Raw genomic sequence first — 18,313 nt, 5'->3', positions numbered from 1 at the left:
CACGGTCAATCGTCAACATCTTTCCTCAGTATTTTTCTTTGTTTGAAAAAGACCATTTTTACCTGACCAAATCTTTTAAGATTCTTTTTAGGGAAACTGCTGTGTTTTATATTTGTTTAGATTGCAGCCTTGAACTTGTGCTTGTACAGACTTCACTTAACCTCAAACATGTAAGTTCAAAGTCAGCAGATGATGTCAGTATTTTCTAAACATCATAGTCTCAAGTGAATGGTGAAAGTGTGAATGTGAGTCAGGCATGATGGCTCAGCGTGACTTGACAACAAGGGTGGTCTGGCCTTTCTTTCCTCCACTCTGTCTTTGTCTGTGTCCACAGCAAAAGATCTGTGTTGTTAATCCAGGAGGAGAATTCCTATTGTGCAGCAGACCTTTGGAAGGCCCTGGTCGTAGGGGAGGTTTAAGACCTTGAACATTCAGTTTTGTGTGATTTAGAGTCATCATGTGTGCGAGGTAGGTGTGGAACAAGTGCATCACAAGTTTAAAGTTAGGTCAAACAGACACTTGAGCTTTACAAGATTGCTTTTTGGAATTAAAGGTGAGACTGTGGATGACTCAGTCCTGCAGCTGATTGAAACAGAAAGAGCATTCCTCCGCTGTGAATCAGAGGACAAAGGTCACAGACTCAACTCCAAATTAGCCCCGGACCCTTTGATTCAGGGGTCTCTACCGTGTTTGCACACATATAGAAAGACATAATGCACCTCAATCCCCTGAAAAGAGACCCCCCAATTATTTAGGTATTATCATCTAATCTAGTCTACACCATGTGCCTTCTCTGACTGTTACATCTGGGAATTTCCAAAGAAAGTCAAAGCCACTGACTCTGCTATATATTTTTAAAGAATATTTAGACCAAGAATGCAGAGGGCACTGGTTTCAGACACACTACACCTTGTAAAGATGGTGCCTATTTCCCTTCACCACAGAGGTGTATGCACCTGACTAAATGCTAGCAGGCTCTCCCGTGGCTTAAGCAGACGAGTGTGAAGTCATGGCACAATAATATTGTTTCCAGTTCACGTGTGATCAAGTTCACGGCAACCTCTGTGGAAAATAAACAGTGGTTCTTCAGATTTCTAAGTGTTGAGGGAATATGTTTTGTGACAGCTTAAATATTGCCTAAATTTTGATAGCCTAAGAAGACAGCTATTCAGACAATTCACCAAATGTATGAAGGTGTGATGAAATATTTGGAAAGGATTACATCCAAAATAAAATCTATAATAAACGTACAATAGAATACTCCATAACTAAAAAGAACATATTTTACTCTGTTGATAATACAAACTGTGTTAAAGTTGATTTAATAGAGTCTATCAAACAGAATTTGTGATGCACAATTCAAATGAGTCAAGGATTGTCATTTGCCATGACAAATGCTGCCATTTTACTCTCCTAAAAGCTAATCAGTAGACCATTCTGTATAAACGAAGATGAAATAGGTAAATAAAACCCAAAATCTGTTTCAGTTGAAGATGCAGTGTCACAGTGTTGTATAGTGGAATTTTAATTTAGCATTACTTTGGCTGTATTATAAGCTGTATTTTTTTGTATATACTGTGCATTTTTATATTTAATATTTTTACTGTTATTTTATTTCTTTCCTGTATCTATAAATGCTGTTGTAGCGAAAACAATTCCCTTTGGGGATTAATAAAGTATCTGTCTGTCTGTCTGTCTGTCTATCTATCTATCTATCTGTCTGTCTGTCTGTCTAACCATGTCTTGAAGACACTGTGCAACATTGCCACCTGCAGGTGTAGGTGTAGAAGTGTGGACAGCTCCAGATACATAAATCTGTCAAGCATGCAGCAACCAAAATGATAAATATGGACGATTAAATCTGAATACTCACAAAGGCAAAAGTTCAAGATTACTTTCATGTTATTGATTTAGTATATTGAAATGCAATAAAATAAAGCCTTTTTCAACCGTTTGTTATTTTTTAACCACTGTCCGCTCTCCTGACCCTCAGAAATTTATTAGGGGTCCATCTGCCATTGAATCACCGTCTATGTGATAGACACAAAAAGGAAACACATCTCAGATCTTCTTTCTTTCCCTCCCTGTATCAAACAACTGCATCATGCTCCACTATGTGTCAGACTCTCCAGCCTGGCAGCGAGCATCATCCAACAAGCCTCATCTCATAGATAAGTACTCTCTCAGAGAGACGATCTGATGTAGGGCAAAGTCACAACAGGGGCTCCCTTAATGTGTGAATGATAAATTACTTTTTTTTTCTTCTTCTTTTTTTTTTTTTTTTTTTAAAGCACCTATTTCTCCTTGACCTTGACAGTGATTTATTTTCCCAAACCTTGGTGTCAGAAATAGACATTTCCTGAGAGTAATAGACTCTTCACATTCAAATGGACTCAGCAGTAAATACACTTCAAATGCAAATGCAGAAGTTAAGCCTCTCTGTACTGGTTAAACTTACTGATGCAAGTGTAGCTGTGGAAATTGCCTCTTTAGATCTTGGGCATGAGCTACCCTGAGTGGAGTATCACTGACTATTGAAGGTTTTTTCAGTCACTTTATGATTATATGTTCAATTGTGAGCTATAGGGGCCAAGACCACAAAATATATACATGTATTAAGATTTTTATATCACACAGTTTATTTCACTTAATAGTACAACAAATTCAAACAATTTCATATTTCAGTGGAGTCGCAAGTGGGCGTGGCCTAAAAAATAAAAGTCAATAGCAAAAAATAAAGGGTGTCTTCTTGGATTTCTGTCCAAACTACCACAAACTTTATCCCCCAAAATCCCATTAATACATTTTAATGCTATAGTATGACTTTTTTTTTTTTTTTTTTTTAAATCATTTTAAGGACGACATGCTATAGTATGAATTTTTTTTTTTTCATAATTTGGACGACATAGTATGACTTCTTTTCATATTTCGTAAGACATGCTGCTGTATGACAGTGGTGCAGTGGTTAGAGCAGTTGCCTCACAGTGGAAAGTAACTGAGTTCAAAAAAAGGTCACACTTCAAAAACGGAAAAATTCATACTATATGTCGTCCAAAATATTCAAAGGAAAGTCACACGTCATCCAAAAAGTGATAAAAAAAATAAAAAAAAATAAAAAAAAAAGACATAGCATGTGACTTGACCCAAAAATCAGTTTTGTAACTAGTACAGCCTGGGCGCGGCTCAGTTTGAGGTTTCGTTGTGACACAAGAAGTTGAAGTTCAAAAGGTGCTCTAAACCTCACGAAACTTGTGTCAGGCGCCAACTGATGTTAAAACAAGATGTTAAAGCCGACCAAAAAAGGCAATTAAAAAAAAAAAAAAAAAAAAAATTGAATAAGGAACGAGATCGACAAAAAAAAAAAAAAAAATTTAAAATTAAAACTGCAAGGGGCAATATGCAGACCGTCGCGTGCCCCATCCCCGACTTGCAGCGTGCGAGGGCCCGCATATCACTGCTTGCAGTTTCCATTTGAATTGGGTTTCAGTTTCGGTTATTTGCACAGGCAAACAAACAAACAAACGCTGTAGCCTAAAGAATAACGTGTAAAGAGAGGAAGAAATTGGAGAGGTATTGTTGATCACTGAAAACGAAGGGGTTATTATAAACAAATGATAAAAAAAATTAAAAAAAAAACTACACGTGTTATGAACTCTGTATTTTATTGGCCTCCGGCTTAGGGAACAGTTTCAGAGTGAGGACAAGAAGGACAAAATGTTTTTTTTTTTTTTTTTTTTTGAGTATGCAACTGGGAGTCCTTGACCTAAAAAAACCCCCAAAACTTATTAAGACATATTCCGCTTTTAAATGCCGCATAGGACAGCTGCGCAGGTTTGCGACACTGTACCTTTAAACGAAAACCCCTTTCCAGTGCGCATGCGTAGGCTCTGTTTAGTTTTCCTCCAACCTGAGGAACCGTATAGTGTCTCTGCGCTAGCAAATCCATCGCAGGCTTGTTCTCGTTCATGTTTTGAGAGCTTTAGGCGGTATTTTTATTATTATTATTATTATTTTTTTGTTTTAACCTCACCGCAGTTTAAAAAAAGAAAAAAAAAAAAAAAGAAAAAAGGGGGACAACAACCACAAGAGTACTGTCAACTGAATCCACGTTTCTCAGGATGTTGAAATATCTGCGGGGGATAGCCCAGGAGGATCAACAACAGTTCAAAGTGTTTGCTCGGCGCCCCTCCAGTCGGCAGGAATAACCCTCCGGTTTCCCCACATCATCCTCCCCTTCCTCCCCCAACATCCATGTTGACTGCGGCAGCCTGCTCTCCGGGTCCGGGGCTCCGACCCCCTTTGTTCGTTCTCGGCTCGGCCGCCTCGGCGGCTCGCGGAAGGACCGTCGTATGTTCCGGTGTATACGTCCCCGTTTCGGTCTAAAAAAAAACAACAAAAACAAAACGATTGTTTACGCATTAAAATGGCTGCTGAACTGGTATTTGGAGGAGAGTGGTCTTGAATCGGCGCAGTAACGTTACCGAGCAGCAGCCGGCCCAAAAAAAAAAAAAAAAAAAAACTGCAAATAAAAAAAAAAAGCTACACGGGGGCTAAACAAAGTTATGCATTAGCTTGTTGTAAATATTCAACGAGTCAGCTGCTCCACCGGCTTTTAATCGATGTTTTTAGGGAGCTTCTTCCAACAAGAGGTCGGGTGAAGGGAATTCCTCCCACTCCGGATCTATGCATGCGGTTAACCAAGCAGCTTTTTTTTTTTTTTTTTTTTTTTTTTTTTTACAAGCTAACATTGCAATTTCTTAGCCATTTTTTTTTCCCCTAAAAGCTTTCCAAGCAGGCTTAGCCAAGTCTGAATTTGAGTATGCACAACGCTCAACGAACATGCAGGACTTCTTTGTTATAATCGAAACATCCTAAATAGCCGAGGCTCTCCCCCCCCCTCCGAAAGTAGACCTCAAGGCCCCCCCCCCCCCGGTGTCTTTTACCCGACTTGGTCGACCTGGAGGGAAAAATGGATCCTGGGGGGGGATGCAAGACTGCAGTCTTTCTTTTTGGACCCAAATTAGCCACCCACAGCGATCTGCGGGGCATCAACAGATACTTGGCGGTCTATGTTTTGTTCTACTTTGTGCTGTTCACTCACGCCTCTCCGGCGAAACCGTGCGACAAGGATTGCCTCTCTGGAAAATGCATCAACGGGTCGTGCGTCTGTGACCGAGGATGGGTTGGAGACCACTGCCAGCACTGCCAGGGGAGGTTCAAGTAAGTCCAAAAAATCTTGTGGCTCTACAACAGAATACTTTGCAGTGGCACTGAATTCTTCTGCACGTCCTCTAAATTGGTCGTAGTCGTCTTGAAAGTACGTCAGGATCCAGTTTGACCCGGTTTGGCTGCCGTTTTCCTTTAACCGGCCGGTGTCAAGTCAGGATCACCGGGCACTCTGCAAACACACCTGTGAGCAATGTGTTTCTGACAAAAGACAAACACGTTCGTGTTTGTTGTGATTGTTGCTCAAACCCAAACAATATTTGTAATCACAGCTGCAATAACTCGAAAGAAAATTAATTGGCAATCGATTCATGGTTATAAAGAAATATTAAAATGATCTTATTCCAGCTCTTAAACATTAATGTTTTCTGCTTTTTTTTAGTCCCTCGTGAAAATAAAATGAACATCTTTTTTTTAATAATTTTTATTGTGGGCTGTTGGTCAGAACAAAACAAGACATTTTAGGCTGGACCTTGAGCATATTAATCACATATTTCATTATTGTCAAACACTTAAAAGACCATACAGCTGATCTACTGATCGAAAATTAAATCAGCAAATTAAACGAAGGTCCAGATAATTGTTATTTGCAGCCCTGTTTGTGTATAAGTCAGGCAGCCTCGACAGACCTGTTGCGCTACAGATGGAGGCCTTTTCTCTTTTATAATTTGTTTGCTTTAATGTCATGCTTGAAAAGGATTTTGTAGAAAGCCCAAAGGTACAGCTTCGTTCACAGAAGACTTGAAATTGGATCATTTTGAGTGTAACATCAATAGCAAAATGTCTGGTGATTATGTCTTTGACTAATCAGCTGGTCTTTAAAGGTCATAAAATTGTTACAAGGACTCTTTCCCAAAAAATGAAGGTGTTGCTCGACAATCCAAAACTTTAAGAAGTAGTATCAAAAAAGACACAAAAAAAAGGCATAAAATTGAATAAAAAAAAAAAAAGCTGAAATGAGCTGGTGTTGGGTGACTTCAACAAATTGAAAAGCACCTCGTAGTACCTGACAGATGTTTATGCCAGTATCATCACAAGCCTCATGATAGCGCTCTTCACCTGATGTACCCCTGATGTTATTTAGTTTAATAATTCTCTGCCCAGCAAGACAAGAAATTGAAGAATAAATGAATAAGTGCTGTTGCCTTGTTCAGTCCAATCAGCAAGTGAGAGCATAGATCAGACAAGCAAGACTCTTCCAATCACTGTCATATTGACTGAGATCCTCCTGTGTTTGCATTGATCCCAGATAAAATCCCTGAAACAAATGAATTCCTTGTGGTTTGGTGAGAGGAAGGAGCCCCACACTGGCTTTTAGGAAACACCTGTAATCAGATTAGATTTTACATAAGCCTTTCCACCTGTGTGGTGATACAACCTGTTGTTCCTCAAATGAAATTATATATCTGTTGATCAACACGGGTATTCATAGGTGCAGTGAGTTCAGAAACAAAAGGCAGGGGTGGAATAGCAAAGTGACAAAGGAATAAATAGTCGATCACAGTCATTTCCATTGCTCCTGATGTGTCTGAGGTTTGGTATGGGTTGTCATCAGGCATGTTGTCAGGGAACAACCTCTCATCACCAGCAGACAAGCTACTGAATGTGATGAGGAATGAGACTGCATCTCTTAGGATCTCTGTCATCAGTGGAATAAAAACATGCACCTTGGTTAGTAGAAGATGTATTATCACAGTGTTCCCCAGACGCAACAACTGTGAACTCCTACCTAAAAAATATAAACCGGCATTAAGAATTAACGTCTTGTTTGTGGTTTGTTATACTGTAGCAAGAAGACACAGAGTCTTGGTACGCTGAAGGAGAGGCTGTTGAGCAGGATAGTGTTTCCCTGGAAAGTCCAAAGTGCAACATGAAAAATTCATGATTTACGGATATCTTCACAGTCCTAACTCATTGTCAGTTCCCTGCTACTGCCGGGTGTTTATATTTTAAGTGTTTGCCTCATTCATGAAATGCGACTACACTTGTAGCAATCTGTTTCCCAATGGCTGCTTCTATAAGTGTTTTTCGCTCTACGCCAGAACTGAATCTTATTTTATTTTTCTGAAATTACAACACACGTTCCTTTGAAATCCTCTTGAGTCGAAAGTAATCTTATGTCATGTGCAGCGAAAACAATTACGAGGGACTCATGAAGGGAAACACAGTGTTGTTCCTGTGTTACTCAGACCACCTGTAAGAGCCTGGTGTGAAGGTGATGTCTCCATAATCAGAATTAAAAGAAGCAGAGCTGCAGTCTCTTGGTGTCATGTGAGCCTGGATGCTGTCAACTTTGACAGATGCTCATTTTATGGATTCAAGTTTTTGTCGCTGCTCTGAAATCCAGATAATAAGGGACACTCTTTTGCCAAACAGAAAAGGCCTGACTGTGTCCAGACGATACTTTGAGGTCTGGGTGGGAAACGTTCGACTCTAATTTCTTGTGATAAGGGCCAGTGATGAATAACCATTCGAAAAGGCATCTGTCACTGGACACACTGTGGAGAATACTTTGTTTGGGGGTAGCGGAAGCTTTTCAGGAGACAGCTGATTGAATCTTTTGGTTTGCCAGGACTGACTGAGCTGACTGCCAGTTTCTCTGCTTCTTATCTCAAATCTTTGGAACTGATTGCACTGTGACGCTGTAGTTCGATACCTCGGTCAACATTTATGGGAGATTTTGTTCCAGGACAACATGTCTGCTCATTAAAAAAACATAAGAAGAAGATCGTTAGGGTATCCATCAGATACTCTTCTAAAAACAGTTTAGGATGCACAAAACATTTGTGTTGTTACAACTTCATGTCTGTTCCCACTGACAGTGTTCTTAAGCGATTTTTTTTCTATCATTTAGTCTATAATTTTACAGGCCTTTTTATCATTAGAAGTAAGACTCCCAAACATTCATCTCAGTGCGACCTTAAAAATCCAATATCATTTGGGCAGTAGCGCATAATCCCTACTAACTTTTTGATATTAGTTGACTTTTCAAAGATGCCTTCTTCTTTTCTTTTCTTTTTTTTTTTTATTAAATATTATCTTTGATAAAAGGATTTCAGATGTCAAGAGGACAATCACCTGCTTTGTTTACAGCATCTTCTCTGCCAGAAAAGATGCACTGTCTGTGGAGAACCAGTGCAAAACTGATGATTTCCAGATGCTATCGTCTCATCTACGTTTGTGGTTTAAACTTGAATCGATCTTTTCATAACTCCCTTCCAAAAAGAGGAAGGCTTTTAGCTTGAGTAGACAACGGTCTGATTACACTGTGAGCAATGTTGAGATTAGATCAAAATGAAGATCAGATCAAATTGATGAACGCTGCCATTTGAATTATTGCTTAGTTTCTAAATGTATTTTAGTCAGCTGAATTTCGACGTTCTACCTGATAGTGATGGTGCTGACTGTTTTGATTTTGTGCTCTTCCAGGTTGACGGAACCCTCAGGATACCTCACCGATGGTCCAATCAACTACAAGTACAAAACAAAGTGCACCTGGCTCATTGAGGGCTAGTAAGTACTTATGTGAATCAGCATGTTCTACTGATGCGGAGCGCGCACAGACAAATTTAATTATGCAATGTAAACTGATTATTGCAGTTGAATCAAGCTGATCAGCATCTCTGTTGAAGGAAGTGTTCTTCTTTTCCTTTGCGTGCACAAGGCAATGTAAAGTTGGGTCTGGCAGTTTGAAGGTTCAGTATGTGTGCGTATCGAGCTGTGTTCTACTGCTGCATTTTCATCAGCATCATTCAGAGGAAGGATGAATCCCTTTACCTGATGATACCTTTAGTTGCTATGGCAACCACAGTCACCGTGAGGACAGCGCCGGCTGTTTGGAAACTTTATTTTATTACGAGGGCGGTAATAAACAGAGAGCAGCCTGTCACTCTGGGATCCTGACGCATTTTGCAAATGAAGAATGCTTCAGTTCACCCGGAGTGCAATTTGACTAAAATAAAAATGGAACCTTCACGAGCGCTATCAAAACCTGCAGTTTAAATTTGGCTTGCTTGTCAGCCGATAATCTGCGAAAAAGTAATCCATCATTTCGTTGTTTCTTCTTCCCTGCAGCCCAAATGCGGTTCTTCGGTTAAGATTCAACCACTTTGCCACAGAATGTAGTTGGGACCACATGTACGTCTATGATGGAGACTCCGTATACGCTCCTCTGGTTGCTGTTTTCAGGTGAGAAACTCCAAAGGAAGAGATCAGCTTTTATCTGAGCAAGGTCCACAACGCCCTGATGTTTTAGAGTATGTCACATTGTATGTAGTTGTAAGAATAGTGACACAAATCTGAAGTCAGTTTCTGTTATTACAAACAAATATAATGAAATGATGAAAATCAGTAGCTTTATCAGAATAAAGATTTGTTTTTGTGACTGGAAACACTAATGTGCATCAGGAGTTCTGACATTTTAATGGCATTGCACACGTATTGATTATAAAACTGAAAAAACCTGTTGTTTTTTTTCAAAACTTTTTAAGATACATGTACAGTATTTTTTAGTATTAAGTCATGGACTTTTTAAAATATTTTATTATCATTTATAGTAACATTTAGACGTTCTGATTCAGCAAAGAGTAATGGGTTTTGTTGTTGTCTCTTGGTGTGAGTTTCAACAAATTGATGTCAAACATTTTCTGAATTCTCCACAGTGGTCTCATCGTGCCAGAGATTCGAGGTAATGAGACGGTTCCTGAGGTCGAGACAACTTCAGGCTACGCACTATTACACTTTTTCAGCGATGCTGCATACAACTTGACGGGATTTGAAATATTTTACTCGTAAGTGCTGTCTTGAGGTTATGTATGGGCACAAACTGGACGCAAAACACAACATGTTTACATTTTTTTGTGTGGTGTATGCACCATAAAGTATAAGTGCTTTTCTGTCTGAATAAATTCTACACCGACAATCCCTGTTAATGACCATTGACCTGCGAAAATGCTTCTTGTGTATTATCAACTTTTTTTTTTTTTTTTAATCCCTCTCACCTTTTCTAAATGCTGAATAACACTCGCTAATCATCCTCAGTCCGCAGTATCGTCTACCACGTCAGTGTTCTAAGTGAAACCTTCCCGTGTTTCTTTCCAGGATCAACTCTTGTCCCAATAACTGCTCCGGCCACGGGAAGTGCACCCCAGGAAACTCCGCCGCCAGCAGAGTGTACTGTGAATGTGACAAGTACTGGAAAGGAGAGGCCTGTGACATCCCCTACTGCAGGAACAACTGCGGCAGCCCCGACCACGGATATTGCGACCTCACCGGGGAGAAGCTGTGTGTCTGCAATGACAGCTGGCAAGGTAGGAGGGAGCTCTGTCCAGATCCTGCAGACACTTAGAAACGTTTAGGGCATTTAGAGTCGCTCAACTGTTTGGACTGAAGGAACTTTTTCATAGATCTAAGAACTGTCGGAGAAATTATCCCCCTTTTTTCTTTTTTTTTGTGTGTGTGTGCGCACCACAAGAACTGAGAACCATCTTAGTTGTTTTAGCTTCTACATCAGGGTGGGTACTTTCACAGCACAGTAGGAACTACGGTGACAGTGAAGTGAAGTATGTGGTGATTGGGTCACGGATATACCTTGCAGACAGATAGTCCTTTCCCATGAGGTAACTGAAGCCGTAATGTCGCTCTTCAAAGCCACCAGACATCCTTGACAAAAACAGTAATTTTACCTCAGAACGCAGGACGTTGGTCTCCCACTGCCTCAGTCGGTGAGTAAGAAAAAAAGCCCTTGATGGTATTTAGTTCTTGGATTGGTTAGGAATTGTAAATGTATTTACTAATCTGTACATAATAACATTTACACTGACATTTTTTTTAATAATAGCTTTTTTCAACACATGAAGAATACGAATTTATAGAAGTATCCCTCAACTCGCAGTTCACCATCTTTCCCTGTTTCCCACATTAAAAACACCGACTGATGAATGCATGCGCTGCACGTTTTCACTCACAAGTAGTGGAAATGCTGCCTCTCCTTCCATGATTACTTTGGTGATTAGGTACGTAGATGTAATGACCGACTTGTTAGCAGAGAAGCGTGAGCAGCTGTGTTGTGTCAAATCCTACGGTAACGCTGATTGGTAAGACGTCGATAAGCCCGGTGACAGTATGTTATTATGGGCCTCCAGCTGGAGGGAACCGAATGCTTTTGCGTGATGAGACTTGACAGAATCATTAGCGGAGGCATGCACTTTTTCAGCACGGCCTCCGTTCACACAGTTTAACATATTCACACTTCCCTGCCTGTCATGTTCACTTAAGGAGTGCCCATGTTACGGTTTGGTTTCTTGGTTTGAGGGCGGCATGTTTGCTTCAGTTTCAGTGAGTAATGATGAAAGTTTTTGTCGGATGGCTGCTGAAAAGTTGCAACGTGAAAAAAGACAAATCATCAAATGTATATGGTTTGTTGCCTTAAAATAACAGAGATTTTTAATCAAGTTTATTTTTGAGATTTTGACGCGAACAACTTTATTCCTCACTTCCTGTCTTGTACGTCCCCGCAGGCCCGGACTGTTCTCTGACTGTACCGTCGACTGAGTCCTTCTGGGTCCTACCAAGCGTCAAGCCCTTTGGCACATCACTCGCCAGAGCTTCCCATAAGGCCGTGGTGCAGGAAAAGGTCATGTGGGTGGTGGGCGGATACACCTTCAACTACAGCTCCTTCCAGATGATTCTCAAGTAAGCCTCTTTTCCTCGAGCAAAAGGACTGCTCACAGTTTAATAAATAACAAGTGTGTGTGTGTTGTTGGCTGAGCCACAGCCTCAGTCAAACACACAGTGGGAAGAGAAGAGAAACTAGTGTTACTGTCAATGACCAAAAATTGCAATGGAGACTCACACACAGTGATGGTCGCCAAGGGAATGACTAAAGGTATAAAAAGTGGGAGCTTCTCAGAATTCCATCTGTCCCTCGAGAAAACCCAACCCAGAGTCAAGACTACCTCTTCCTCTCTGTCAAAACCTCGCAAGCAAGCGAATTTGAGAATGCATTTTGAATGTACTTGAATGGATCTGCAGATAAAATGCAGAACTGACTCCTGTGCTGACTCATGTCCTGTGTCATCGTTTCAAATGAAACAGTTTTAGTCTGTGCTGCTCTGGACAACCTCTCTCCATCTGCTCAGTGTCTGTTCATCGCTCGGTGCTGTGATTCCTGATGTTTCAAAAGCATCTTTTTAAAATTACTAATGCGTTAGCATGATGTGACCAGGTGTTGTTGTTTTATTGCGAGATGGCTCCAAACACGAATTTATCCGTGCGAAAAACGTCTACCTGAACAAAAGCCCTTTTTGTAGCTGTCAGACTGAAGTGGTGCCTTTGGCATAAAAACAACTGCTACCTTTTGTTTGGCTTGATTAAATCTGCAGACCGCGAGGTAAACATCTATTTATTTTACATGACAGAGGTACAAACTAAATGTGTGCTTTGTTTTTTTTTACTGCGTAGGTAGTCGATACGTTCTGCAGGCACTCGTATGCTGTGTTAGCGGTGTAGTTAAAGTGTAATATTGTGTTGCTTTCCTCTGCAGCTACAACCTGGAGAGTGGCATCTGGAACACCGTTCCCATCAGTAGCGGCCCTGTGCCAAGATACGGCCACTCACTTGCTGCCTACCAGGTAAACACAAACAGATGCGCTTCAACTCATCTGGGTGCAGAAGGAACTTAGAAAACCTAAACTTGTGCCGGGAGGGCGAGAGAATTGGATGGACTGCAAAAGGAATGAAATGTCATCACAAAAAACAGAAACTGACACCATCATAGGGAACGTGCTTGTTTCAATTGTGAACACGTGTCCTCTTTTCATAACTAAATGTTGTGATATATTTCAAACAAAGAGCCAAGGGAACCTTTTATGTTTTACATGACAATACCTCCATAACGATGAGAAAAAGGATAGTGTTATGATGGAAGTCTAACTTATCACCCTCTTTAAGATGAGCAAGCTTTGTGCTATGTGGCACAATAAACTGAGTAGATGGAAGGAATTACAACCAAACACAGGCACGTTTGAAAGACACATTTTATATTTCATGTTTTTTTTTTTTTTTTTTTTTAAAACAATGTCTGCGGTTTCACAGTGTGCATCAGCTTTTCTGCAAATTTGAGTTCTGTAACATACTAAATCAAATCTCGCCTCCTCTGCTCAGGATGATATCTATATGTTTGGTGGGAAACTAGAGGCCGGGTGGGGAAACGTGACAGACGAGCTGTGGGTGTTCAACTTACCCAGTCGGACGTGGCAGCGGAGAACCCCCGTGGTCGGCCCGCCGGCCCAAGCTCAGATTTACGCTGTGGAGGGACACTCGGCTCACTGCGTTCTGCTGGACAGCGGAGAGACCATCATGCTGGTCATCTTCGGCTACTCCCCCATCTACAGCTACATCAGCAACGTCCAGGAGTACAACCTGAGTGAGTCACAGCTGTTCGAGCAGACACTTTGACATTTTGTTTATCTACCTCTTATCAGCTCCTTAAAACTTTCCTCCCCGTCACATTGTGTCTACTTGGAACTTCAGTTGACTCACAGTTTGTTGATTTTCATCATTAATAGAAGTAGTAATGAAATAAGTAACACGAATATAGAATTAATTATTCAGATCTGTCTCGATTGGAAATGATTCTACAAATGAATAATTTCAGGCTCAGCAAATGTTTGATGAGCACCACTACCTGTCAGTTTTTGTACATACCAAGAGATATTCTAGGCAGCTTTAATTTGCAATAATATTCTCCTCATAAGAGCCTGCACTAGTTCTAATGTCAGCAGGCAAACTGAGTATGTTTTTGGTTCCAAATGGGTGATAACCGATCATCATTCTTTAAGATAACTGAAAACCTGTCAGAAAACTTGAAGTGAATCTAAAACTACCATATTTTACGAATGGATTTTTGGATGAACTGTATATAGTAATGGAGACAGTCTCCGGATCTGAAAAGTGAAGCCAGTGTGAGGTTCCTCAAGGTGCAGTACCACCGATGGCCACTAGAGGCGGACTCCCCAAAACCACTTGCTGTTATAAACTTCCATTCAAAAATGGCCAACTTCTCTCGTGAAATACAAAATCAATAGATTATTTTCCACAAGTCATTATGGTGTCTTTAACTAAATTCACTCTTTCTAATTGGTGTTCGGGTGGTCTTCGGAAAATAATTTCATAATTAATCAGATATTGGGCATTACTGAGAGGTAAGTTTGGGGGCGTGTCCGATTTGATTGACATGCCTGCGGTGCAGTCACGTTTCTGGTGTAGGTGGGCAGGCATATTGTTCTCAGGCTCCTTGCAGATCCACCACAGCTCGTCCAAATATGGTCACTTCTCGCTCCAAAAAAACAAGATGCTTCAAAACTGCAGTTCACAAACCAGGCGGTTGGGTTTCCACTTGATCGTAACCTACTGTTCTGTTGTCACTTAGGTGTAACAATGTTGAAAATTGAAAACCCAAACCTAGAAATCGTCTAAAGTGCAAACAACACTACAGTGTTAACCATCAGTGACAGTTTGTTTAGGAAATATCAAAGATTTTTAGGGTGAAGAGCCGGGCTGTCTCCAAAAGATCAGGATGAAAAGGTTTTGATTCCAGTCGCTGAGTGGGATGAAAATGGATTTTTGGATTTGAAGGAGATATTTCTTGGTGTGTTTTTCCTGTTAGGATCCAACACATGGTTGGTGCCTGAGACAAAAGGCGCCATTCCCCAGGGAGGTTACGGCCACAGCAGCACATATGACAGCGCCAGTGGCAGCATCTACGTTCACGGCGGCTATAAAGCTCTGCCTGCCAACAAATACGGCCTCGTCGATGACCTCTACCGATACGACGCTAACACGCGGACATGGTAAATCAACACGTTCATGTGCGGCTCTCAGTATTCATTATGCATTCCAGACTGTGCATGACACTTTGTGTTACACGCTGTCTTGTTCCAGTTGTCCTTGACACACTTGTCATGCATATGTTCCAGGTTCATTCTGAGGGAAAGCGGCTTTCCACGGTACTTGCATTCAGCTGTGCTCCTCAGTGGCACTCTGCTCTTCTTTGGCGGCAACACACACAATGATACGTCACTCAGCACCGGGGCCAAATGTTTCTCTGCTGACTTCCTCGCCTATGACATTGGTATGACTCATATTGGTGTTGAATAATGTTCTTACTTTGACCCATTTATACATGATTCTTGTAACTGTTTTTAAATGAGGTTGAAATGTCTTCCTACTTGTGTATAGTTTAATTTTTAAAAATGTTTTGGAGGTCATGACAGATGGGTTATTAATGAGATTTTGTGGGCTATAATTGAATAACATTTCTGGAGGGTCTTTCACCAATATTAGATACATGCATTTGAAAAAACTAACATGTAATACTTTGTTTTTTCCTTCATTCTTTTTTTTTTTTTTTTTATCAGTTTTTATATTCATATTTATTCCCAACAGACGAAGTTGAAAAGTCCATTTAGATCAGTTGAATAACTTGCATATATGGCATCCTCTTTTCCGCAGCCTGTGATGAGTGGAGGCTCCTGCCAAAGCCTGACCTGCACAGAGATGTCAACCGCTTCGGTCACTCTGCTGTGGTTAGCAATGGGTGAGTCTGTTTCCTGGAATCTTCACTCAGACTTAATCACAGTGGACAGATGCTGAAATCTGCTTTGAAACCTCAGGCTTGTTGGGTTTAATCTAATAATGTCCCTTCTGCCCCGTTGATGTTCAGAACCATCAAATAAAATGTGACCGCAAGTCATGTTTCAGGAAGTGTGTTGAGTTAAATGTAGAACATTACAGCAAAAGCAACACTGTTCTCGGCACTGGTTCATGTGTAGTTAGACAGGACTTGGTCAATTAGTAATTATTGCAAGGGGAAGGCAATATTTGATCATAAATTAGAAATAGAAATGATGAAAAATATTCATGAGTATCAAAGCAATAACAGAAATAAAAAGATGTTGTAATTTCAACAAATTAGTCCCTCCAGGAGTTGAAACTTGAAGATTAACAGTGCTTCACTTTTGCAGTGGCTTTTCTCAAAAATTGCAATGCAATTTATGCAGTCTCATCAAGAAAGAGTTATACGCAATCACTTCCTATGATAATAAGCATTATGTATGTCACAGAAATAGCTGGAAATATTTGAGTTCTCAGTTCTTTTATTTTCTTGCCGTGAGCACAGAGTTACAAACGAGTCAAAAAGGCATGTAGCTTCACAAAACACACAGACTGTGACTGCGGTATACAATACACACTATACATTCAGAATATAAGTGCTTTAAATGTTTTGGTTGTTTTTAGTGACATTAATTTAACACAATATATATGCACAAAAACGAAGTGTCACGATCGGTCACCTAATTCTCGTTATTAGAACATACTTCCCTTTAACCTTGTCACCTCCTGTTTTGCAGTTTCCACTCTGACATCTTGTTTAGTTTAGTTTTGTTTGGAAAGGCTTACTTTGTGCCATATTGCCTTCAACAGAGCTTCTATTGAGTGTGTTTTGCATGAATTTTGAAGAATTGCAAATTCCCACAAATATTGCAGAGATTGTTTAAATTTGCATTCGTCATTGTGATCTCAAGATCATGATTTCCTGGTGGGACTGATGGCTTGCTTTTCAAAACACGGTCCCCGCATGACATTATTATTACTACGTTGCGGCTTTGCCGCTCTTTTAACCTGCTAAAAACCATTAAGAAGCGTGTTTATCTTGTTTATCTTTTGCAATATGTCTGTGTTTTCTTTCTTCCTCAGGTCCATGTACGTGTTTGGGGGCTTCTCCAGCGTGCTGCTCAACGACGTGCTTGTTTACCGACCTCCCAGCTGCCAGGCCTTCTCGGCAGAGGAGGGGTGCGTGAATGCCGGACCAGGGGTCCGCTGCATCTGGAGCAGAGGCCGCTGTGTCCCCTGGGAACCCAGCGTGGTCAACGGCAGCCTTACCCCTGCCTCATTCTGCCCCTCGAAAGCCGGTGGGGAAAACATCCAAAACTTACAAGTCTTCTTGCATACTTGTCAGAGCTTTCATTTCTGGTTGATTCAGCACGTGTTTTCTGTCCTGTGCCTCATACTATTGCATGTATTTGGACCATACACAGTCACACACTCATTCTTGCACTGTTTGTCCTTCTCCTTATCTCTTTGTAGTCACAGTGGACGAGTGGTGCTACAGGTTCTCAGACTGTGGCAGCTGTACAGCAAACACCAACGGGTGCCAGTGGTGTGATGACAAGAAGTGCATCTCTGCCTTTAGCAACTGTACCTCTGTAAGTGACCTAACAGGGGGCGCCAGAGCACTTCTAGTCTCCTGCTTAGCTCCTGGACACATGCACACAAAGCTGTATACACTTTTTTCTCTCCGAATTATTTTGTTTTACGATATCAGTGTGATCATCTTTTGCAAACATGTATAATTATTTAACAAGTGAGAGTACTGATTGGGCTTTTTACTTTGGATTAAACAAGCAAATGTCAAACATCCTGATCGGTCTTCAAATTAAAGCTTCTCTTTTCATCGCTCTCTTTTCTTTTCTGCTGCAGAACGTGAAGCTCTTCACCGAGTGTCCAGTGCGGAATGAGCAGGTGTGTGCAAAGCTTGCCAACTGCAAGAGCTGCTCGCTGAATCTCAACTGTCAGTGGGACCAGAATCACTCCCAGTGCCACGCTTTACCTGGTAAGCTGGACCCTGAACCATCGAGCACATCTCTGCACACATGAACACGCCATCCTTTTGAAGACTTTGGATTGTGATTCTTACTCGTACATGACAGGAGAGTTGGGTTTTTAGGATGTTCCAGTCAAGGGTGTGGCGATTGTGGGGAAACCAGAGATGAATTTACTATTTTTTCTTTCGTTCTTCCTGTATGTTTGACACTTACGATTGTGAATACCCATATCATTGATCTGTAATGAAAAAAAAAAAACGAAACTCCGACATTTAGACCCGAAGAGAATATTTAAACAGATATGCAGTGACGTTTACTGTCCGGGTTTGGCTTATTTGATCAAGTTAAAAAAACAACAACCTGTGATTAAAATCTTTTAGTAATTTTAGTAGATGTTAAGGACGACTCACCAAGTGATGTTT

At 40.8% G+C, this 18,313-nt stretch overlaps 1 protein-coding gene across 2 annotated transcripts in view; it reads left to right on the top strand.

Moving 5' to 3' along the window:
* Window positions 1-4,042: 4,042 nt before the first annotated feature.
* atrnl1b (attractin-like 1b) overlaps window positions 4,043-18,313 on the top strand; it is a 65,332-nt gene continuing 51,061 nt past the window's right edge. For both annotated transcript variants that reach the window (XM_069691706.1, XM_069691705.1), the window contains exons 1-14: window positions 4,043-5,220; window positions 8,656-8,739; window positions 9,301-9,414; window positions 9,888-10,016; window positions 10,327-10,535; window positions 11,745-11,919; window positions 12,770-12,857; window positions 13,390-13,651; window positions 14,894-15,077; window positions 15,204-15,358; window positions 15,739-15,823; window positions 16,984-17,198; window positions 17,374-17,492; window positions 17,767-17,899. In XM_069691706.1, coding sequence (XP_069547807.1) covers window positions 4,970-5,220; window positions 8,656-8,739; window positions 9,301-9,414; window positions 9,888-10,016; window positions 10,327-10,535; window positions 11,745-11,919; window positions 12,770-12,857; window positions 13,390-13,651; window positions 14,894-15,077; window positions 15,204-15,358; window positions 15,739-15,823; window positions 16,984-17,198; window positions 17,374-17,492; window positions 17,767-17,899 — 2,203 coding nt within the window. In that variant the 5' untranslated portion in view covers window positions 4,043-4,969. The remainder of the gene's footprint in view (window positions 5,221-8,655; window positions 8,740-9,300; window positions 9,415-9,887; window positions 10,017-10,326; window positions 10,536-11,744; window positions 11,920-12,769; window positions 12,858-13,389; window positions 13,652-14,893; window positions 15,078-15,203; window positions 15,359-15,738; window positions 15,824-16,983; window positions 17,199-17,373; window positions 17,493-17,766; window positions 17,900-18,313) is intronic.

This window comes from Brachyistius frenatus, unplaced genomic scaffold, assembly GCF_029030835.1.
Source record: "Brachyistius frenatus isolate BFR_SWC_R1_liver_20210118 unplaced genomic scaffold, ASM2903083v1 Contig_11, whole genome shotgun sequence".
NCBI classification, from domain to species: Eukaryota; Metazoa; Chordata; class Actinopteri; family Embiotocidae; genus Brachyistius; species Brachyistius frenatus.
The sequence above is the reverse complement of the archived record's forward strand: the minus strand, read 5'-3'. Positions and strand labels throughout refer to the sequence as shown.